This window comes from Pseudonaja textilis, chromosome 1, assembly GCF_049901715.1.
Source record: "Pseudonaja textilis isolate UNSWEBS1 chromosome 1, rPseTex1.2, whole genome shotgun sequence".
In the NCBI taxonomy this organism is placed as follows: domain Eukaryota; kingdom Metazoa; phylum Chordata; class Lepidosauria; order Squamata; family Elapidae; genus Pseudonaja; species Pseudonaja textilis.
Window position 1 is genome coordinate 195,033,125 of NC_141990.1, and position 24,516 is coordinate 195,057,640.

Genomic DNA, 24,516 nt, shown 5'->3' on the forward strand with positions numbered 1-24,516 from the left:
TACCTCTTCTTAGTTCTTCTCTGGACAAGGCGATACTTGAGATTGTTCACAAGTGCTCCAGACAATTGCTCCTCATACGAAGACAGCAGTCTCCAGTGGATTTAGAGCTCTGGGAGATGAGGCAAAGCCATTCAAACTTGAATTGGTGCCTTTCAAAACACATACTTCCACCCTTTTCAAGAACTGCTGGTTGACTATTTTTCAGCTATTAGGAATCTTTGGATCTATCAATTTTATAGCACTGGGTTATTTTCTATCAATCCTTGGTGAAAGAAGTTTTACATACAAATTTAGGGACTTTTTTTTAAATATACAGAACAACAGAATGGAACAAAATATCTTTGCATTGGATGTATTGGAAGGTATTTTTGAACAATGGACCCAGAAGTTATTTTAAGAGTGTCTGCCTCTACACATCATCTGTATTTAAAAGATATTCAGGAAGGAAGAGGAACAAGTTTTATTGGACAGAACTGAAACTGATATGAAAGTAGATTTCAGAATGACACGTTATAAAAATAATATGGAAAATGATACTGCATTGAATATACAAATGAAACTTGCTGTCTTAATAATTAAAAGAAATATGCAAATAATAAACCAAAAGAATGACCTTGAAAATGTTCCTATATCCGATTTACACTAGAGACTTGTTAAAAGTTTTGAAGGAGTTTGTGAGGAGGAACAAAGAAAAAATGAAATAAGACCAAGTTCTGGGACAATATTTGAAGGGACTAAAATCAATATTTGTCTGGAGTTTCTCAATTACCCAGGTGATATTTTGAGCTTAAGTTGCTGGATGAAGTTGCCTTTCCCATCACTATTTTCTAAATGTTGTTATAACCACCACAGGTTCCTTACACCTTGTTACCCCTCATTGATTTCCAGTTTTCTCAGAAGTGGAGATGGGATGTCTTCAGATCCCTGGGACAAATTGATGAAGAGTAAGATTTCAAATGCTACTTGTGATCAGATATAAAATGGAACAGTGGCCTTGTCATTGCTTGGGTTGTTTTTGATCTGTAGAAAGCCAGAACATTTCCTTTAAACATCACTATAAAGAGCATCATGTAATCATTCTCTGATATTACTAACCTTCAAAGCAAATGATTCTACAGCAAACTATATTTCACTAGAACTCTTTGTCAAAGAGAAATACCCGTTAGTGAATTCAAGGTGCTTGATAAAACAGTGAAGATGGGGATATGGTCAACGATCCAGATGGCACTTACCTTGACTTATATGATTGGCATCTTAAGCATTGTGAACCTTTAGTATATAAGCTCAATCTCCAGGTATGTATCAATCTTCAGCTCAGAATTACATTTTTGTTTCTGCTTGTTCTTCCATCTATAGCTTCACCTTGCTTATGAAGACTGTAATAAGTTCTACTTACTGAGTAGGAGCAATGACACAATCACAACCAGATGCAGATATGCAACAAATAAATTCTAATTAATTGGAATTGGGTCTAAACACTGAGACCTAATGAGGCTAAAAGAAATAATGATAAGATTTGCTCATTAATGAAAGGGAAAAAATGTAGGAAGAGTTATATGAGCCAATTGGAAGCACTAAGGAAATAAAAGAGAAAAAAAGAAGAAAAAAACCTTTATTCTGTATCATGTATTTTTGAACAGAAACATAATCAACTATGATCAGCAAAAAAAATGGATGCTGGGAAATAAAAAAAGATGAGCAAAAAGTACATAATTTCATGTTTCGGCAAATAAGAAATAAATTCTGGACAACAGAAAAAAATTGCCAAAAATTTTGCATATGCATATATTTAAATCCATTTTTACAACTCACAGTGAGCATTTACAACCGTTTTGATCTTTAACAGGAAACATGAAAAATAAAGAAGAATGAAAAGGGAACTACTTTTCATGGCTGAGATGTCCATATTTATTTTTTCCCCATAGGCATTAAAATGGCAGTGAAGTATTCTGGGGAAGAGGCAAAGAACGAGAAAGGTGCAGATATATTTGACCGAAGTTTGTGCTTCAAAAGTACACTATTTGTTTTAAAAACCAAATGATATTTATTTATAATAATCAATTCCATATGTGTTCTTTCTTTCTCTGGCTAAATTGTCAATATTTGAAATCAGTTTTAAAATGACACATGGCATTAAAATGATGGCACCTCTAACCAATGTGGCATTTCCATATTTACAACAACTAAAAAGAAATTTACAAGACATGATAGCATACAATCTTGACATTTAGTAATAGTGAAAAAACAAAATGGCATCTGGGCTTTTTCTGTACAACTATGAGAATAAGACTTCTATTCACATTTAAAAAAAAAATCATCTGTAATTTGATCTGATCTACACATTTCCCAAATCCATTTCCCTCAGTTCTCCAACCTTTCATCACGTTGCCCACACCTTCACCGAACTAGAGGAACTACAAGTAATGAGATCTAAAATCTAAACAGAGCAAATCTCCTCTCTTTCCAATTTCTCTCCCGTCATCCTGATTATTAAAACTCATCCTTCTTTCCTTCTTTGTAATTCACTTTCACACTTCTCCCTCAAAACAATGAAACCTTTACTCAACTTCTTCTCAAGCAAAGTTAGAAAGAAACTGTATGATTTATGAATGCTACACCCAGGAGTCAGGGGACCCTGGATATTGTTCTGTTCTGTAAGAAGGTCGTCTGGTAGAATAGAAATCGACATAGTTTGTGGTTGATTTCAGTCCATACTGTGTTGCGTAATCCGTAGAAGCTGGGAAGTGAACCCGATCATCAAAATATGGGTCTTCGTAACTATGTGGGGATTGCAAATATAACCTATATGCATCGTAATGCTTTCTGTTGGAATCATCTTGACTGTAGTACAAGTTCTGATGCTATTTGGAAAATAAAATCAAAAGAACAAGCAACATTATTCATTTTCTTAGAACTATACAACAGATTTCCATGCATAGAGAAGTAGCAGTAAATTAGTCATATAAGAGTTCTGTGATGACATTTCTACAGTGAGAAATAATATTTATCAAATCTTGCAGTTTATTTTTATTAGCCTTTTTTAGATCCACTTTCAAGAACGCCAACAATGAGCCTGTATAATTTGCAGTATAATGAGTTAGTTTACAAGTACAGTGTGCATTTAAAATAATACTTTTGATTTGGTATTTGAGCCCGAGCATCTGTGGAGTCAAGAGACAGTTTCTTAATCAAGTATGAAGATTATGGTGATTATGCATGGTTCAATCTTTAAATAACAGTACTTTCATTTTTTGTCCTCCCAAATGAGGAGAGAGATAACCAACAGGAGATACTTATTCTTAGGAAACTGACTGCAGCCCATCTCAATCAGACACTTTCTTTGTTATTTAATGAAACATACTTAAACTACTCTTCTGAGGAACATGGTGGCTCACGTGGTTAGGGTGTGGCTGGAGGTTAGCAAGCCCATGTTCGAGACCCGGGTGCTGCCGTTGAGCTCCTGCCCTTCACTCCAGCTTCTGCCAGGAATATGAAAGGAGCCCCCAACCAGGAGTCCCCTGGACAATGGTGATGTCAAGAGTTAACCCTTTCAACCCAGAAGTGCCTCGGTGCTTCTCTCACAAGTGCTATGCTAACTAGTCTCTTACACTTTTTTCAATCTTTTCTTCATGACAAAGTTGCAGTCTCCATTCAATACTTGTCCCATTGCCTATTCATTTAAAACTAGCTAGAATGCTGCAAATGCATTATTTTCTCTCTTGCACAAATTTTGTTTGATCACCATACACAAACTACTGTCCTCTTTAGATAAATCATTCACCTATCTACAAATTTCCATCTTTGATTACCCCCGGAGAAGAGCTGCTTTTTTATTATTAGTTTGTACTTTCTCACAATTTCTGGAAATTCAAAATCGTAAGAATTGTGCCCTGCATTCGAAAAAAGTTTATTACTATGAATATAGATAGAAAATCAAAGTGCCATATTGTTTCTTCAGCTGTTCCACTAGTAAGCTCATACACTAGCATCTAATCAACCTCCTGCTAAAGGCATTTTTCTGTATTGAGGATTTAGTTCTATGACATTTTTCATTCTTGGCTAATTGCAAATCTTGTCGTGCAATTGATTTTATAATTTTTCTTTTCCTAGTGGCACATTCTCAGGATGTGATTAATTATGCCTCTGTAGGAAAAATTATTGTGCATGCATATGCCACCTGATGTGCAAATATTGCATATATACTTTCAGTGAAGATAGCAATAGCACTTAGACCAGGAATGTCAAACTGGATTTCTTTGAGGGCCGGATAAGCATTGTACTTCTCCATGGACTGGCTGGGGGGACAGGCAGGGGAAGATGGGATGGATGCCTCCCGCATCCTGCTGCAGGACCCTGTCCAAGCCAAAAATAGGGTGATGTGGCGGGGAGGCAGAGCACAGCCCCAGTTTGGCTGCCAGAGGCACCACGGGCCTGCTCTTTGCTATTTCCAGGCTGGCCCCATGGGCCTTGAGTTTGACACCCCTGACTTAAGATGTATATACCGCTTCACAGTGCTTTACAGCCCTCCCTAAGTGGTTTACAGAATCAGCATATTGTCCCCAACAATCTGTATCCTCATTTTATTGACCTCAGAAGGATGGAAGGTTGAGTCAACGGGAATCGAATTGCTGAACTGCTAGCAGCCGGGAGTCATCAGAAGTAGCCTTCAGTACTGCACTCTAACCACGGGGCCACCATGGCTCTTTCATACTCCTTTCATGTTCCACATTCCATTTTGGTATACCCATGGCTCCTTGGTTTTTATTTGTCTAAGTATTATTTGGAATGTCATTTTGCTTTTACTTATCAGACACATTTCTTAAGATATAGAGATGTTTAGGACCTTGTTTCATCTACTGCCCTATCATGTTGGCCAGAGCTTTTCTTGGAGGGACGAGGAAATACATTTATATTCCTGTGCTCGTGGATATTTCTGGGGAACAAATCTTTTTTTCATAAAATTGGACAATTTTGCATGATTTCTCAGGATAACGCCCTGTTTAATGTCCTTAGATTACCGCAACGCCATTAACATAGAAAGCACCCTCACTGGGATACAAACTGACCATCTTTAGAATAAGCTTCCACACCTTACCTGTAGGCGCCGATTTTGGTCCCTTGCTGGTGAGGAATAGGAACTGATATAAATTGGCGAAGGTTTACTAGACCCTGTAGGTAAATAGCAGTATTGTATCAAAACCAAATGTCATGCCAATTGATTATTTTATGCTTTATTGAAAGAACAAACAACCTTTTCAATCAATACATAAAAAGTAAGCTGATTTGATATCAGAAAAGATCCACTGGCATTCAGTACATTATTTTGGAAGCTATTTTATAGCTGCTTAGCAAATATAACCTTAACTTGCTTACACTATGCTTTCCCGATCCCGACCCTTGAACTTTCATAAATAAAGAAGTTAAACGGAGAGAATAATTTACATTTCTGCCTTCAGTTTCATTTTACTGGGCTCTTACCAGTATAGATGTCTTTATGTGCAATCCCATCACCTTGGCTGTTATAATATTGCATAGAAGTCTGGGTCCTATCGTATTCGGAATGAGGGTCTCTAATTCCCAAGAGTGCTGGTGAGGAAGATGTGCTGCCAACTGAGGAAAAGGAGGAGGCAGAGACGGGGGATCAAAACAAGAAGAGAGGATCAGATCCGTTCAGAAACTATACAGCCGCTTGATAATAACTAATTATTTGACTAGTGACAAAAAGTGGGCAACAAGTGTTTATCTGACAATATTAATTGTGATCTTCTGGAAGAGAAACTTTGCAGACTCAGTGCAGCAAGTAATCTGTTAAGATTAGAAATATGATGACGCAGTTCAAATCTTAACTTCAAACCCCAACTCGAGCAGTTTGTTGGTAGAATGTGCCTGTGAAAGTTACAGAAAAGAACTTCCTATTTCAGTGGGAAATAAATAAATAAATATAAAAGGTATATCTGAATACCAGACAACGATAAGCGTCAAGTAACACTTATTTCTGCCACTCTTTCACCTCCGGTCTAGTGTATCTAATACCACATGTGTATTGCAGCATCTTTTGGAAGTCACATAGCTACATCTTGGCAGCTGGCAAGAAGCTGAACAGATCAATATGCTTGGACCCTGGAATTTCTCGGGTTTGCAGGACTTCAAAAATCCAGCCCTGTCTGATATGTCCATGATTTCTGGTTAGCTGAAGCCTTCCTGTATATCTCTTTTCGTCCTCTTCTTGGCCATCCCTTATCCAGTGGGATAACATACCTGTGAGGATTGGACAAAGAAGTCCTACCTGGAGGTTGCAGCGAATGGTTATAGCTGTAGAATGCAGGGGCACAATATTCAGGAATGCAAGTAGGTGGGTATGGGGGCTAAAACTATATGTTGCCTCTCTGATTGGAGGAAGTTGTTGTTGTCCTTGGGGACAGGACTTTGCATACAGATAAAGGAAAAACTAGTTCCTCTCTTGCTTCTAATAAAATGAAAACTTGATTAATAGTAGCTAGATCTCTAGGCTGTTGAGCTTAATATTGTTTACACTGATGGGTGGATAACTGAGAGGGTTTCATTCGAGAGTTTGTTCCTGTCACATACATAGAGATAAGAAATTGAACCAAGGGCCATTCAAATGCTAAATTTGTACTCTCTTTCTGATCCAAGAGTTCCAGTACGAATATTGTTCGGGTTTAACTCTTTTTGATTGTGTTAGATTGCTTTATAAGTCATCTTGGAGAGAATTTGATTAAAAGTTTATAGTCTATCCTTACTTGGTTTTTCATATCAAAATCAAGTCAGGAAAGATAGCTTCAACTGTATAGGAGAAGAGAGGCTGACAGAACAATTTTCTAAGGTTTCAGAAGATGTGTGCAGAACCCGTTTGGTTAATGAATATCAAGTTTGGCACATGCAAGAAAGTTGATTGACTGACCAGACTGAATAATAGGTGACATCTGCTGATTTGCTGTAGACAAGGAGGGATGTGACTTGAATCTGTCACGCTCAAGTGTTGACACAGGGGTAATAAAATGATTTTGATTCCAGCCATCCTGTGGAAAAAGGAAAAAGAAGGTCACACAATAAATACATTCCATTTAATTAAGAGTATTGTTTAGACTTCATTGTGGTATTGAATCTTAATGAATATGATCTTTGTGAGAAGAGCAATTTGATATATTACCTTTTTATAAATGCTACGGAGATCACGATATTGCCATAATGTGTTGAGCACCTGGGCTGCTGCCTTGACAACCTTTAGTGATGATCTAAGAAGAAAAGATGTATCAGACATGGCCACACTTCACAATGGGTGGCATTCAGTGCTAAGTTACCATTAGGTAAAACAGTGTCCTTTAACACAATGGGAAGGCAATAATTTCTCCCTTGCAACTCCAAAATCTAATTCTGAAAGCTCCTATTAACCTAACAGGGTTCTGCTAGCAACATTCCTTGATTGAAAATTAATTTCTGCTTTACATGAACCATAATTCATTTGAAAGAAAATCAGTATGTTATGATCAAAGTAACTATCGGCAACAAATAAATAACTGGATAAATTGGAAAGGGGTCTTTTTTGCCATGTATATGTATACATTCAAACTAAATTGTGATGTTTTTCTATGTCATATATGTGTGTGTGTATGTGGGTATATGCATAATGGTTATCTTTTGAGAGCTGAATGCAACAAAATTTCATTTTAATGTATGCTGATTAGAGTACATTTCAAGTGACAATAAAGATCCTATCCTATCTCCTGATAAAACAAACAGGTTATTACACACAGATACCAAAGGACATTGATTATACACATGGGGAAAAATGAGAAGTCAACCCAGTACACCCCTTTTCCTATGTGCACAGCTTTTCATTTTTAAGAGATTAAAGTGCATAAAGGCTGTAAATAATTGATAGGTTAATAGAGAACTTATTTCATATGCTGATCCTTTTTGGATAGCATGATATGTGTGTTTCACACTGTATTGCAAAACCTTGAGCCAATTATGCCAACATACTGTGATGTTTATTTCAAAGCCACCTGGTGTAGGGAGTTAGACTGGCATGGACAGGTGTGCTGTTCCTATCTATCCAGATGTGTTCTTTATTTACGGAATGGCTATGGCATGGTTAAAGTACCTAGGAAGAATTAATCTAAATGATTAAGAGAGGAAGACAAATATTCATTAAATCACCTGTAAGAAATGAACCTCTTTATAGACCTAATGAGGAAAGATACTATATGCTAGCCAGCATAATCTGGAGAATGCTTGATCAGGATGAGGGACTCCAAGTTACCAAAGGGATATGAGATTCTTTTCTATATTTACACTTCTCTGTTGGATGATGCCGGGCCTTGTTTAATTTCCTTGCCTATGAATATTTTCTATTAAATGCTTTTTAGTTAAAGTTACCCTTTTGCTAGGCTTTACATTTAGGCTTAACATTTGTGTTTTTATATGTGTGTTTATTGCGTTCAAGTCCACAAAACGCAAAATGCAGTGTTATTTAAATTTGGGTATTTCTGGATGAGAGGTTTTTTGTTTTTTTTAATGTGGAGATTCCCATGAATGGTTTGAGTATGTAGCCATTCCAAATAAAAACAGCAGGGCTGGGCTTTCATTAGAAGAAGCGAGCTTGAATGTATCACACTTCATTTAAAAGTGCCTTAGTTACCAATCCATTTACAAGCCCAGTTAAAGATGCGGGTTTGGCTGACAGGATGTGAGTTCTGAACAGCTCCTTCCATATAAGCTGAAGGCAACAATTCTCAAATTAGTGTCTGTGACCCTCAAGCGGGCCACAAAAGGACCACTGTCATCTCCCTGCATTCACCATCAGCCAGCTGGCGGGGCACAACACAACACTTCAATCCCTACCTCTCCCTGCCAATGCAACTATAATTATCATTCAGTGAAAAATGGTATTATGTATGAACATGTAGGCAGGGGTTATTCTTTTAACTTGGAGATCCATGCACTTTTCAAATGTTTCTTTGGGATTCATATTCAAAGTTTAACAAACACTGGTCTAATTGTTTATGGAAATCAGGGTCCCTATCAGTGACGATCTTAAACATGACTTTTCTTTCCTTGAATTTTACTTTCCTTATCCTCTTTTATTTTGTTGTACCTTTTTGGTTTGATTTTCCTTATGCGATTGGAACATGAACACAGTGCCATTGATTTATTTACATTTTCCTCATATCCTTCCTTCTTTCCTTCCTTCCTTCCTTCCATTCACACAGTATTCTGCTCTGGCCCCAAGAATCTGAACTACTAAAAGTGACTATGATAGTAACATAATTCAAAGCCCTAGTAATAAGAATAAAATCTTTTTAAAAAATTATATAATCCAACTTAAAAAACAATCTCAGGCACAAATCTTATGATCTCCAAATACTTATTAAAGAGGCAGGCCAAGATTTAATTATTCTGAGTACTGGAGTCAAAAGAGACACCAATGACTGTGAAAAAACACCTACTTTCACACCATTCCCTGTAACCTGATGAGAAGGAGAGCCCCAGACATCTCCTTAAAGGTTAATCAGATAAAATTGGTAGATTCTGTCTGAAGTAGGCAGCTCTGAAGATAAATCTATATCTATGCATATAAAGCTTTACAGGTAATAACCGGAAGCAAGCAGATAACTAATGCGGTACCTGAAGGATCAGTGTTACATGATCAAACCAGTGTTTACTTTAGGAATTTGATAATTCAACTGAAATGTACTTTTATGCACTTTGACAAATATAATGGCTAAAAAATATCCTCACACTTCTAAATAATCAAGATTGCATAGGCTGTCATTATTGATTAGCAAGGGGCAACAAAATTGCATACAAAAAATGTGCCAAATTAGGGCCCCTGGCTTTGATTGGCAAATGCTTATGTAAAAATTATTTTTGACAAACCTCATGCCATTTCAGGAGAATCCCACAAGCCCAGGAACAATTTTTCATGGCATAGAAGTAGAGAGCAAGAATTCCTTTGGTACAAGTGACCCAATGTCCTAATCCATGCAAAAGAATTGCATATTTTATCTAATTAAAAAAATCATCACTAAGTGACACTGAGAGCAAAGCAAGAGAGACAGCAAGATTTCCGACACAATTTAATGCTTCATTTCACTCTCTTTTTTCCAATGTCACAGCAGACATTCCCAGCAGTTTTTTCATGCTTTGCAACATAAGCCACCTTCTAATGATCAGGCAAACGTATCAGTGGCATTTACATAATTTTTTAAAATTCTGAAGCAGGAAAAATGCTTACAAATAAATGCTCTATAACAAGGAGAGTGGAAGGCACTTTCTGGACCTTATGAAAATAAAAACAGAAGAGACGCTAAGTTTCCTCCTAAACAAATATAAAAATATAAAGCTAGTCAAGTGAATTTAATAAGCTGACAGTGCGGAAATAAACAGTTTCCCAAATCAACAGCCATTTCCTAATATGATACATTTCTGTTCTCTGAAGCTGACAAAGATTTTTATTGGAGAAATTCAAACATCCGGTACTGACCTGTCCCCTCTTCCTTTGGTTATGTTTACCAATTTTTCTATCCCTCCCGTATCAGCCAAGGCTTTGGCATTTTCCATGTTTTTACTGGTGACTTCGTGCAAAGCACAGCAGATGGCTGCTACTGTTTCATCAGAGAGAATGTTGGGCCCACTGCCTCCCGGAAGGCGATTTACCAAGTCCCGCATAGCATATTTACCTGGGAAAAAAAGGCTATGAATTATGCCACAGTATATACGTTCAACATCATAAAGAATGATGATACCGAGAAATACACACATTCAAAACAAGGGAAAGAGGTTCTATTTAATAGAGGAAAACCAATTTCATAAACAATAAATCGTCTATGCAACTCTTTAGAGCAGTGTTTCCCAACCTCAGCCATTTTTAGAGGGGGGGACTTCAACTCCCAGAATTCTCCCTTACGGCTTAGGGAATTTGGAGAATTGAAGTCCATCCATCTTAAAAGTTGCTGAGGTTGAAAAACACTGGTTTAGAGGGGGAAAAGTAGGTGTTGCAACATCAGTTTTCCAATTTAAAAAAAAGTATTAGACTCTTTTACTGGATTAGGAGAAATGTGATTAAAATGATTCTGGCAAGAAGCCAAAGTACACAAACATACACAAATCTGTTTACTTATTTTAGATAACCTTGTTTTAGCTGAGCCATTTTTAAAGATAAAAAGACACAGTTGAATTAATTGCACAGCTTTCAATGTGATTTCTTGAAATACAGCAGACCTTTCATCAGGCTGCACTCTCTTCCCCCCACCCACCCCCAAGCATAACTTGGAATACACAGACAACAAAACAAGATCAATGTTATGACCTAATCTTGGCTCTAGTGAGTATGGAAGCAATAAATGTGTATAGAAGAGAAAAGCCAGTTATTCAGACTTTGAAAGATTTCATTTCACGAACAATTGAATAGGGCACAGATCCTGTTTACGTCACGTTTCAACTGTTACAAATAGTACCTGTGGATCTCTTAGAAAGAAAACGATGGACAACGCATGATAAAGAAAGGCAATGACCTCAAGCTTTGGGCTGATAACAATTTAGGGGCTTTTAATTAGCTACTTCTTATAAACATGAAATGTATATCTGGATATAAATAATAATTAACTTAGATTTAACTAGACACCCCATGCCGTGTTTGGGTCATCCTTTTCTAGATATTTCATTACTTAAACAAAGAAACAGAATGACCATGGGCAGATTGCTACTGAATCAAGGAATTCTACTGGAAAAGGAGCAGTGTTGGCTTCTTCACTGACAGTACTGAAGGAACAATATTTTTTCATCATTCCAGGGAAGTGTGTAATGCATGTGGAATTGATTTTTCTCACTGCTTCATGAGTTGGAGGAGGCTGTCAGAATTAGTTTAAAAATAGGATCACATAACTTCCTGAGGGTTAGAACAGGATTAGTCTACCTCAGTTCTGTAGTCCGTGGACCCGTGTGTGTGTGTGTGTGTGTGTGTGTGTGTGTGCGCAATGTCATCACAGGCAGGGGTCCCCAACCCCTGGTCTGTGGCACGCCATCAAGCAAAGCGCAAACAAGCAAAGCCCCATCTGCAACATTCAAAACCACGCCTCCTCCAGTTTGTGGAAAAACCTTTTCCCACAGAACCGGTCGGTCACTGGTGCTCAAAAGGTTGGGGGCCACTGATCACAGGGATCTGCGAAGGCTTTGAGAAATGTTATGATTGAAATCTTGAGTTAGGTCTTGGGGCGGGGGGTGTCCGTGGCCATGGTCCATGGCCGCAAAAGGTATTTAAAAGGGTTCTGTGGCGGCAAAAAGGTGGAGAACCACTGGTCTACCTGATCTCCAGTGACCAAAGGAGGGGAGCAGTCTATACTCATTTTCATTGTAAGAGCAGTTGAAAAATGAAACAGGCAAGGACTAAAATAAATTGGCTAATGCATCTGACTGGCATCAGAGAGGTCCTGTTTCTAGTTCATCTGCAGTCACAGCAGCTCACTAGGTGACCATTTCTGCCCATCATAACTCATAGGGTTGTTGCGAAGAAATACAGAATGAACTATATGCAGGTAGTCCTCGATTTACAACAGATCGCTTAGTGACAGTTCAAAGTTACAATGGCACTGAAAAAAGTGACTTATGACCATTTTTCACACTTATGATCATCACAGCATCTCCACGGTCATGTGATTTACATTCAGATGCTTGGTAACTGGTTCATATTTATGACGGTTGCAGTGTACCGGGGTCATGTCACCTTTTGTGACCTTCTGACAAGCCAAGTCAATGGGGAAGCCAGATTCACTTTACAGCCATGTCACTAATTTAACAACTGCAGAGATACACTTAAGAACTGTGGCAAGAAAAGTTGTCAAATGAGGCAAAACTCACTTAACAAATTTCTCATTTGAATTTTGGGCTCAATTGTGGTTGTAAGTTAAAGACTACCTGTATGTACCTTAAATTCTTGAACAAAATGGGATAGTTACAGGTGCATGTTTGTGTGTCAGAGAAGGGGCACATAAAGCATAAATATCCAGGCCTTTGTTTGTGCCATATACAGTTGTTGCTTGTTTAAGAGCCACATGACGAGTCAATTTCTCATTGCTGGATGGGAAAGAAGCAAGGGATTACAAGACTGGCTGGGAAACTGTCATGGAATGTTCAAAATGACCATCATGTGACTGCAGCAGTCTGAAGCAGCCACAACTCTCCCAAATTTCATTCTCTCAGGAGTCATTGGTCCCGTATTTTGGGCACACTTGGTAAGTTAGTCCATTTGAGGTCCCTCGGTTCAAACACTGTTGCCCTATAGTGCATCATTTCGTTCAAAGAAAGGACATGACAAGTGTTTCAATAGTATATCGATGTGAAAAACATTAATTCTCTGCTATAGTAACTGCAGCCAACTTCCAGTATTTAAGTAAAAAGTATAAAATGAGACACATTTAAACATTTATATTGTCTCCTTACAGGAGGGGATGGGCTCTCCCCTCCAGTTGATGGCAATTTCTGTGGCTCTCTTAGATTTTCAGCTTGTGCCTCATTGAAATGTGAACTGAGTATGTATCTCATCCTTTTTTCAGCACTTCTCTCAATATTTACGAGCTGCTATGAGGCCTGTCAGATGATAAAACAGATGCAGCATAAATGATTCTTCAAGTTACCCTGTCCATGATTTATCTGCTGAATGATTCTTACATTTTGCAGAAAATGTTGAAGCCTGTTTGAATTCATACATTTCATCAAGACATTAAGCATGTCTGAAGAAGCTAGAACATGGCTAACAAAATATTAGCACATTCTCCTTATCTCAGATGTATCACCCTGGAATAATTTCACTAATTGATCAAATCCATTGGTTTCCTTATTCTTTCACCTAAACAAAATACCAAATTGCATTATTATGTACAGAGCCATATTATAAGCTTTTGCCCTACGTATGAATCGCTTTCTCAGGGGGCATACCTGCTCTTAGTATGTTTAAACTTCCCTATTTTCCTTGGTATTTTCCTAGCACAAATTTTTAAATGCTTCCTTGCACAACTTTTTAATGAATTTAATAGTTTCTAATATTTTTAATAATTAGTTTTGCAATCTCTCCACTTATTGGGAGTATTTGAGGGAATGTTATGTCCACTGCCATTACCAAACAGGCACAGGGTATTGGAAGCACTGCAGCCAGAATGCTATTCTGATTTCCTTCTACTTGATTTAAACTTCATAAAAAACTTGGGTTTAGATCTGAAAGTATAACCTGTTATACTTTCTGACCTACAAGAAGGAATTATTTCTTGGCTGGCAAGCTGTATTTCAAGCTAATTCATCTGGTCTGATTTTGAAAAATACCAAATCAACTCCTAATCATAGACTTTTCAGGAACTCAAACCAATTATCGAGATTATATGAATAACCATATTAGTAAACATTCTCCCTTCATTTAGAAAAAGAAATCCAGAGGAAGAAGGGAAGAGAGGCTCAATGGTAAGAAATGGGTCTTACCTATCCACACTGTCATTTTGAGAGAAACATAAAAGTTAAAAAAAAAAGGTTTTAAAATTATTTAAAAAAACAACAACTATAAATCTCCAAAGAGAAAGCACCATTAGAAGCTGTCAGACCCCACCATTAGATGTAAAAACATCTTTAAGATTATGGTTATATTGAAATGAGAAAAAAATCCAATCAAGTTCAGCAAATATAAATTTCAACAAAATTAATGTATCTTTGGTGGCAGTTTTTCACAGTGGAATGGCACGGAATGGATAATAGAATTCTAAAATGATTTTTTAAAAACATGTCTTCAAAGTTTCTTGTAGTTTGGATCGTATCTTTCAATACTCACCAATAAGTTCCTTGTTACGCACATCTAATGCCATATTTCTTAGGGCTGTTGCCACGGAAGAAACAACTCTATCATTGTCCATTCTTAGCAATTCCACGAGAATTGGAAGTCCTTTCTCTTTCCTGACAGCAGCTCGAATATAAGCTGCAAACTGTTGCATAAAAATAAAAGTAACTTACAAGCCTTTTCTTATTTATGAATCCATCGAAATTACTTTTCAAAACGTACATTTTTATATCTTTTCAAACAAGTTTATTCTAACTATAAATGGGAATTCTGTATCCAGTTCCCATTAAATTAAGTGTGGGTTTGGCACTGATTGAGCATCAGAAGGCTTTTTCTTATGAGTCATAGAGATATAAAATGAATTAAAATACTAAATTATGTGATCATTGTTTCAATAGCCATTAAAGATGCAGTGACACTTATAGAATAAAGACAAAATGTTTGGAAAGTCAAGCTGCTGAAGCAATTTAACATAGCAGTATGTTATTTATTTATAAGTATCTTCCAAAGTAGATATTTAAAAAGTCTCTTGGAGTGACAAAATACTTTGTAAAGTAACATTGATGAGCTCTGCAGAACAGAATTTGAAGTATTCAGTATTGTCTTTCACTTTTTCTTACTTTTTGCTGGAAACCTAGCTGTATTTCAGCAACATTAATTAGTTGAATTAAATTGTTTTTCTAGAAAAATGCTAGATTTATTAAATTTTACAATATAATCTAAAAAGTATGATAAATTATACTACACTGTTATAAAACTGTGTTCAGACAAGGCCATCCAGTATTCTTAACAGAATGCTATTTATAATACTCTTTTTTTAAAAATATCTTTTTTGTTCTTGTTATATGCTGTAACATATTAGAAAAAATAGGAGGGAACAGTTGTAGCTTTGTCCTTGAAGTGAGGGAGAATTTGAAACTGTGGGACATGTATTGCTGAATTGCCTTTTTAAAAAATGAAAATCTATAAGATTTCCCCATGGATATAACATAAATATCTGGGCAGCTGAGGCTGTTTGCCTTAGTCTCTTGATAATTGACTGGAAGTAAGGATTTCAAAGAATGTAACCTATTTCAGAATTAGAACTATGGTATGATTAAACATAAACAACTCCTCCACACGAGGTGATGTTGAGCCTTAACTAGGCTTCCATAATTCAATATATTTTCTCTCTCCTCATTTCCTCCTTACCTTTTCTCTTTTCCTTTTAAATATGCACATAAATTTTACTCTGCCATTTCTTGGTTGTAATTGGTTGGGCCATAATTGCTACAAATAACTAGGGAAGATAACTAAAAAAACCAACAACCCAAACCCTAAGTAACACTAGAATTTTAAAGATATTACAAAAATGTAAAGCTTTACTATCTTATATTAAGTCTAATACTTGCTGAAGCCCTGCAAAAGGTTCATTTTATCCCAACAACCCTTTGCAGGCCTTTAGCAAGTATTAGACGTAATATAATCTAGTAATAGATTTACATTCTTGTAATGTCTTATAAATTCTAGTATTACTTATGCTTTTTAAAGTTATCTGCCCCAGTTATTTATAGCATTTAGATTATTCATTGTAAAATTAATTGTAATTTTATTGGATTCTCTCATGTTTTAATTCCTGCACTTTGTAATTTTTAATCTCACCTTATTTTATTCGATCCATTTGAATTTTTTTTATTTTTATGTCTGTTTTACAGTAATTGTTATGTTATTGGTTCTGTGCTGGTCTATGACTAAAATATAATTGATCAATACAAAATGTTCACAATATAAGAATATCTTCAGAACTTTTAGCATTTGATGAATTTAGTCATTGGATCTGAAAAGAATGCAATGGATATTCAAACAACTCTCTGATTTTCCACTTCTATTAAACAATGAATGTTGAGGAGCAATTGGTTTTGTTCAATTGGCCCGTATATAAAGGCCTAACTATGCATGACAATGGTTGGAAAACCAGCTCAACATTTTGATGTAGAGCTGTGATATGCCTGCCAGGATCCCCAAACCAGGCTGTTTGTTGTTCAGAAGGACAGAAGATTGTTTTGAGGCCCAAATATTAATTTCCTGGTCTTGCTATTGTTGATAGCAATGGTAAGGTCATGAACTATATCAGCTTCAAGGCCAGCATAATTCTTCCTCTATTCTAAGACTATATTCCTAGCATGCTCAGGGAACGTCTATTAACCTTCTCCTTTTTCTTGCTTGTATCAAAGCTCTGATAAAAGATAGGTAACAAGGGTTCTCAGATGGCTGAGAAAGAATGTATACATATACATTCTAAATACATATACCATATTTTTTTGAGTATAAGATGCTCCAAAGCACTTAGCTTTTGGGGAGGAAAACAAGAAAAAAAAATCTACCTCTGCCTCCCAATAATTTGCTTCCTTGCAGCAAACAGCAAATAGCCTGTTTCAGCTTTCAGCATAGCCTGATTAACACGATCAGGTGTTTCAGGCTGCAGGGATCGCCATAGTCTATTGCCGCTTCCACGCGCCCCATTTTTGGCCTTTGCATCCCATTTTCAGCCTCTGCACGCCCCGTTTTTGGCCTCCGTGTGACCCATTTTCAGCCCATTCCGGGCAGCAGAGATCAGAACGGGTGGAAAATGGGGTGTGTAGAGGCCAAAAATGAGTGCACTGAGGCCAAAAGTGAGATGCAGAGGCCGAAAATAAGGAGCACGGAGGTGGCAATAGGCGATGGCAATCCCAGCAGCCTGAAACAGCTGATTGTTGGGAGGCGATCCAACCAACAATCAGCTGCTTGTGCTAATCAGGCTGTGCTGAAGCTGAAACAGGCTGTTTGCTGTTAGGAGGCAAATTGCTGGGAGGCAGAGGCCAAAGGGTGGGGGCCGGCGGGTGGATGGGGCTTCGGCAACATTTGCTGTATAAGACACACAGACATTTCCACCCACTTTTGGGGGTAGAAAAAGTGTGCCTTATACACTGAAAAATACAGTACATATTCATCCTTCAAAATCCTACCTTCTTTTTCTACCCCTAAAATATATCCTATATATCCTATATATTTTATAGGCTGTCGTTCCAGACTTCAGAATTGCAACCTAATGTTAAATCTACAGTTAAGTTGCAAATGCACTTTAAAGAATCAAGCCAATTAATTTTATTAGCTGAATAACAGTGATATGATCCACTTGCAGATTGATGTTTTGTTAGATGGAAATAATTCTAGAAATATTTCAGAAGAGACCTTGTGATTTCAAGCAAGTTTCTTGGATTAAAAAAATGTTTGCAGTTTTCTGTAATATTGCAACTTATATGCAAATTGCATATTCTACGTTGCAAGTGTCTCTCCAATAAAATACCAATGTTGCAAAGACAGTAGGAATGAACCATTATGACTCCCAAGTTGCATACATTACCTTCCAGTTGCCTGCAGAAAGATTCTGAAGAGACCCTGCCGAACCCTCCAAAGTGGCTGGGTTGGAACTTTCAGCTAGAAGAGTTAGATATGGTTTTACTACAGATGGGTGCCACAACATTTCCACGCCTTTAGGAGATTTGGACAACCCTGGTATTGGACCAACTCCATCCCACTGTACAAAATAAACACAATAAAAATATTACATTCAAACAATTATTTCTTTTTATTGTGACTCAATGTTCTCATAAAAAGCTTCCACTGTAATATAAATAGATAATGGAAAAATTCTTTTAAGTGTTATAAAAAAATAGGGCGGGGGGGAGAGAAAGAACCTGATCCTCTTGCGAAGTTTTTTTCTTTTTCTTCTTCTTTTTCCCCCAGCAGCTTGAATCAGAATCTTTGCTAGGTGATTCCTTCCCCAAAAAGTCATCCAGCTCACTGATGCCAAGAAGGCGGGCTTGAGGAACCTCCAGCTCTAGACGGTAAGAAAGGTTCCGAAGTGTGCACACACAGTTTTCGACTGTCTAAAAGTGAAACAGAAGAGATTCAAAGAAATCCAATAGTGATTTTGGGCAGATAAATTTTAGAGAATATTTAGGGAATAAATAAGTTGAGGGGGAAGAAAGAAAGAAAATATTTTTCTGAGCACTCATAGTTTCACCATCACAATTCAAGAGGGATTATAAAGCTGTTTCTCCTTAACTTTTCACTTCTCCAAGTAAAGCAATGAAGATTACATTTTTGAATATTTTAATATGGAATGATTAATATAAAAAATCATGTTAAATTCCTAAACTACTGCATTTCTCAAATCCTGAATTTGTGATATTGAAGTAATAAGAAACATCAGCCCTTTCTGAAATTTAACAAACATGGCACCACAAAGCTGATTCTGTCTTTTTGGCTGTATTATGGCTGTGGTTTTTTTTTTTAAAAAAAATCTTTGCTGAAATAATGTAGATATTTTAAGATGTTGTATATCCCGGTTGTTTTCCTTATTTTGAAGTACTAACTTAATGAATTATTGTCAGTATCAGACAGTGCTAATATAGGTAACACCTTTCTGTAGGTGTTCACAAGCTTTATCACAATGAATCTTCCCTAAACAACAGGTACAGTTTATCTCTTAAAAATGCTAAATTAGAATAAGGGGTCAATAGGAATTAGAAAGAGCTGAAAAGAAAGCAGCAGCAGCAGCAGCAGCAGCAACAAAGCCCTTGTCTGTTTATTTAAGTTTTCTGTCCACACAAAAAATATACCAATAATAACTATACACATACAAAACATTCAGTGACAAAAAGACCAATTCTGACTAAAATAATATAGACACCTGTCAATTCTACATAACTCTCGTTATGAAAAGAAATTTGATAATTAAAGCATTTGCATACCTTGCTGTCATAATCAGAAGTGTTCACACACGTATGGATCACATATAACAAAGAATCAACCAATCCTTCACAAGATCTCATTTGTTTCCTTGCCTCTTCTCCTGCAGAACTTAAATTCCTAAGGCACAAAACAAAGCAAAAAAAAAAATACAGCTCCTGTGATATATGCATGGGTGTTTTTATTATCTCAGCTATGCCTATACAACAAATTGATTATAGAAGAATATTTATTCAAGATGATACTACTGACTCGTGGGAAAGTATAAAAAATCTGGAAGTGTTCATTTTGACGTATGATGATTATTATGTACACATAGTTTATAGATCCGTGATGGTGAACCTATGCCACATGTGCTGGAAGTGGCACACAGAACCATCTCTCCAGGCATGCCAGCCATTGCCCATTTTTCTTCTGGAATCCGGCGCGCACATGTGTACTGGTCTTCGCGCATGCAGGAGCGCCAGAAACCAGAAGAGCAGCTCCCCGGGGTGCATGTGCTAGCCGGCCAGCTGGTCTTCATGCATTTGGAAGCACCAAAAAGTGGAAGAGCATCTCCCCGGAGCGCATGTGCGTGCTGGCTAACTGGTCTTCGTGTGCGCATGCACATTAGAAACCGGAAGACCAGGTGGCCGGCATTGGGAAGCTAAGCTGGCACTCCATGTGCGCTCCCGTTTCGGCATTCAGTGCCAAAAAGGTTAGCCACCACTGTTAAAGATAGTTCTGACAAGTTTTGCTACTTTTTACTATTGGATTCTTCTCAAGAATCTAAGATCGGTAAACACATTATCTGTTGTTGTTGTACAAGGACACCATTGTTATTGTGTGCTAAATGAACAGGTAAACAAAACAACAATTTAACAGAAAGTCTATTTTTACCATAGGCAACAACTAATATTGTAGAAACAGATTTCTGTCTCCCTTTCTCTGGTGTTTACCTCCAACCCTCTGGAGTTCATTTGGAGAATATAAACAAAAGGGCAGAAAAGCCAGAGAATATAACATCAATAGTGGACTAGCATCTCTGAATACAACATATTCTATTTTTCTCTAAGACCATTTGTATTTGGAGAGAAAATTCAGAATCTTCTACAATAATTACCAAGCTACAGCTTTCTTCAAACATTGTATCAGTTCACTCTGATCAAGCTACATGTTCAAATTTGACATAAAATCTGTGAATGAGATCCTCTGTATCTCCCTTATGAGCCCCCAAACTACCGTGTTTCAAGTATCTGTTTAAAACCCATCTTTTTTGGCCTTCTCTAGCCATGGTTCTACTTTAATTTGATGGTTAGGTTTTTTTGTGTGATTTTTAATTTTTTTTATAGCTATTGTAATTTGCTTCTGGATTTTCAGTAAAATATCTGTTTCCCATTATTTATGTAAAGGGGTGCCTGATTTTTTTTTTTTTAATCCCTCAATAGGGAATTAACCCTCCCCATTTATCCGGGCTTGGGACCGGCATATAGATGTGTTACTATCTATATGGCTGGGTTGACAGTATTGGAATAATGTTGCTGCAGAGTCACAAAAAGTAGCTTGGCAACAAGAATACTGTATATTATATACCATATTGTAATGTCTTGGAGGTCACATGGATAACATCAATGATGATGTCTGCAAACCCTATGGTACCTTTTAACATATGAGCACGGAAAATTTGAACTGATGGAATGATGTTTCCACCACATATATAACCACTAAGAACTGATATACCACCTGCAGAAGCAATTTAGGGTCTCTTCAAGAACCAATAGCCGAGGCAAGATCAAGCATCCGAGAGACTGAAGAGGCTATAAAACAACTAAAGAAAGGCACAGCAGGTGGATGTGATGAGGTCACAGCAGAAGCACTTGAAGTCAGGAGGTAAACTTTGCTAAGAACTGTGCTCACTAATTATGCACACCACTTGCTGATCTAGACACCAAAGCAAGCCGTCAGAGTCCCCCATACATTTTTAAAAAGCGGGGGGAACAACCACAAGTGCAGAAGTTACCATGGGATCAATTTATTTTCTAAGGCTGATAAAAATATTCCAAGTCCAAACACAAAAACAAAGAGAACAAGAGGCTTGTTGTTTTCTCTCCAAACCAGGCTTGCTATCACCAGATATTTATGTTACATCATATCATGGAAGAATGAATGCAGTTCAGCTAGCGCTGGCCTCTGAGGAGATGTCAAGCAAGATCCCCTGGTTCCTACAGCACAGATATAATATCTCAATCAGCTGAGTTTGCCTCAAAAGTGAACTATAAGAGGGTTTCCTGGAGTGCACTGGATATGCCAAGATTGTATCCCATTCTCATTGCTGTTCAATACTGCAACAGATGCCTTCATGAAAAAAATATCTTCACTAATAAGCACAGAATTGAATATGGCCAGGGACAGCTCATCATTGACTTAATGTATGCAGATGACACTGCAATTTTTGCCATGGCAACATGGTCATTTGGATTGGTAATTGGAATGGAAAACATGAAAATATTGAGTGGCAATGGCTCATCAAGAGTCAAATAGCTAATGAGCTACAATTAACAGAATTCAAATATTTCAGTTCCATAGTACAGAAAAAGTCCTCTCAACACCTCAGTGTAGCCGAAGTGATAAAAAATAAATCAGTGCCACCATCACAGCTTTTGGTTAACTTATTTGTTACTTACTGTTACTGTCTCTTACTTTTATTGTCTAACATTACCGTATACATCAATAGTTCAGTCAGTAGAACTACCAGTGCTATTCTATGGGGCTGAATCACAAGACAGTCCTACAATTAGAGATCTAAAAAGAAGATACTTTCCAAATGCATTGTCTCTGGAAGATCCTTGGCATCATGCTGATGGACTATATAAAAAAATGAAGCCATCCATCAGCAAAATAATCACTAGCCAGTAATAACTCATGAATTTCAAAAACAGTTATGGATGTAGCGTGGGCATAGTTGCATAACTTTTTATTTATTTGTATTCCTTTGTTATTTTTACAAATAATTCAAGGTGGTGAACATATCCAACGTTGCTTTTCTGATTTTTCTCACAACAACAATCTTTTGAGAGAAGGAGGGGGGAGAGGGGGGAGGAGGGAGGGAGAGAGATCCCCAATATTGGGCATAATTTACTCCCTTCCAAAGTATGCTGGAGAACATGACCTTGTGGCTGGAAAGTTCAGTGCAAGGCACCAAGGAAAACCTGAATAGGATAAATTGAAACTGAACCAGTCCTGCTGTACACTGGATCTGAATCAAGCAAAAATCACACTAATGGACAAAGCAGTTTTCCCAATGGCAGCCAGAGAAGTATACTGGTTGTAAAACTATATTCAGCCATTGGTGATGTTGGGAAATCAAGTTGTAGGATTTTGTATGGTGAGAAATAGCATAGTCACATGGTGGGCCAGTCATATGATAGAGCACAGAAAATGTAAGATTTACAAAAGAGAAAAAAAGAACCATTTCCCCATGGTAAATGCTTCCATTTTGTTCTTGTGGATCAGCAAGTTCTTATCCAGATACACAGTCACTAAAGAATGACCCATATGGCATACTCCTTGCCATGTGCTATTGCTGTCTGTCATGTTCCTTGGTGTTGTAGGACACTGTCTTATTCAGAAACAGACCGTAGCTGAGGATTGTCACCCAAAAGATTTTGGAATTTGCAATCAATATGTAGCAAATCCTCAACTTTCTACTACTTTACTTAGAAAAACGGTGAAGTTTTATTTGTTCTAGATGTGCATGGAATATTCTTCTGTGAAAGGTTCCTGCAGGCTGGCTCAACCTTTCTGTGAAAGGTTCCTGCAGAAGACCCGCACAACTAATTCAAAGGACTGAAGAAAGAGGCATACAGAACAGCCACAGCTTTGGAAAAAAGAGCATTTTCAAGGAAAAAAGATCTATAAATGTTGTTTCTGTGGAGATGAGTCAGAGGTGCTGTTACTGGAGTTCACTGAATTTTAGATGACAAATGATGAAAGAAAACGATGCGACACAAGAGCAGAGGGACTGAGATGCTATTTCCTCCATCCCTGACACTGCACGAAGCAGGCAGCATTTGCTAAAACACGACTACACGTTAAGCTGCTATGATTTGTTGCTTGGCGTGATGATAAAGAAGACAGTAACTTCTTGTTGTTTGTTCTTTTCCCCCTGAACAATCACTTGTCTTTCCCTACGTAAATTGTTGATAATAGCCTGTAGGAGCTTGAGGATTAGTGGTATGCTAGGACAAAGCAATGACTGAATACTGTAAGAATTACATTCTTTGAAATTGAATTTCCTGCCTGTCAACAGGTTCCAATTTTGGTGCTGGGCCATACTCAGCAGTAATGGAGGTGAAGATAAATGATGAAGCAAGAAAGCGGTAATTGTCATCCTTTATCTTTGATAGTTTCCCTACTTATCTAGAAGCATGGAACATAGTAAGCAGCTTCTGCTACGCATTCTTTGCCAATCTAAGAAAAAACTAGAAGTAAAGGAATGGGCATCTGGTACACATACCTACTCACTCATAACTGGTGGAGACTGGATTATGTCCAATACAAAATCCAATAGCCATTTGGATAAGCTTAAGGGTGAAATGAAATAATGTCTATTGGACCAGGAGTTTAAGAATGGGTTTCCTCATATGGTGGGAGAGATCCCTTGGTCATTTATCAACAAATCTCTGAAAGGGAATGGGCAGCTAATTCAAAACAAAAGCTTTTAAATCTAGTAATCACCCTAATAAATATATAAGCCAATGAGCTTCCAGAAAAGATTCTAAGAGGTAGTGAAGGGGCACCTGATTTGAATGGCAACTGAACTGAAATCTCCACTGAAGCTAAATTGGCTTGAACCAGCAATGCTAATGCTAAGGCAAAAATCATAAGTAGAACTAATTCTGTTACAGGCAAAGATACCTTATCCA

At 37.3% G+C, this 24,516-nt stretch overlaps 1 protein-coding gene across 7 annotated transcripts in view; it reads right to left on the bottom strand.

Moving 5' to 3' along the window:
* Positions 1–1,595: 1,595 nt before the first annotated feature.
* Positions 1,596–24,516, bottom strand: part of PKP4 (plakophilin 4) — a 144,405-nt gene continuing 121,484 nt past the window's right edge. For all 7 annotated transcript variants that reach the window (XM_087920169.1, XM_087920168.1, XM_087920166.1 and 4 more), the window contains 10 exons: positions 19,615–19,732; positions 18,556–18,747; positions 18,222–18,395; positions 14,834–14,984; positions 10,508–10,703; positions 7,172–7,256; positions 6,923–7,040; positions 5,479–5,610; positions 5,096–5,169; positions 1,596–2,861 (listed from right to left, as the gene is read on the bottom strand). In XM_087920169.1, the coding sequence (XP_087776295.1) occupies positions 2,613–2,861; positions 5,096–5,169; positions 5,479–5,610; positions 6,923–7,040; positions 7,172–7,256; positions 10,508–10,703; positions 14,834–14,984; positions 18,222–18,395; positions 18,556–18,747; positions 19,615–19,732 (1,489 nt within the window). In that variant the 3' untranslated portion in view covers positions 1,596–2,612. The remainder of the gene's footprint in view (positions 2,862–5,095; positions 5,170–5,478; positions 5,611–6,922; positions 7,041–7,171; positions 7,257–10,507; positions 10,704–14,833; positions 14,985–18,221; positions 18,396–18,555; positions 18,748–19,614; positions 19,733–24,516) is intronic.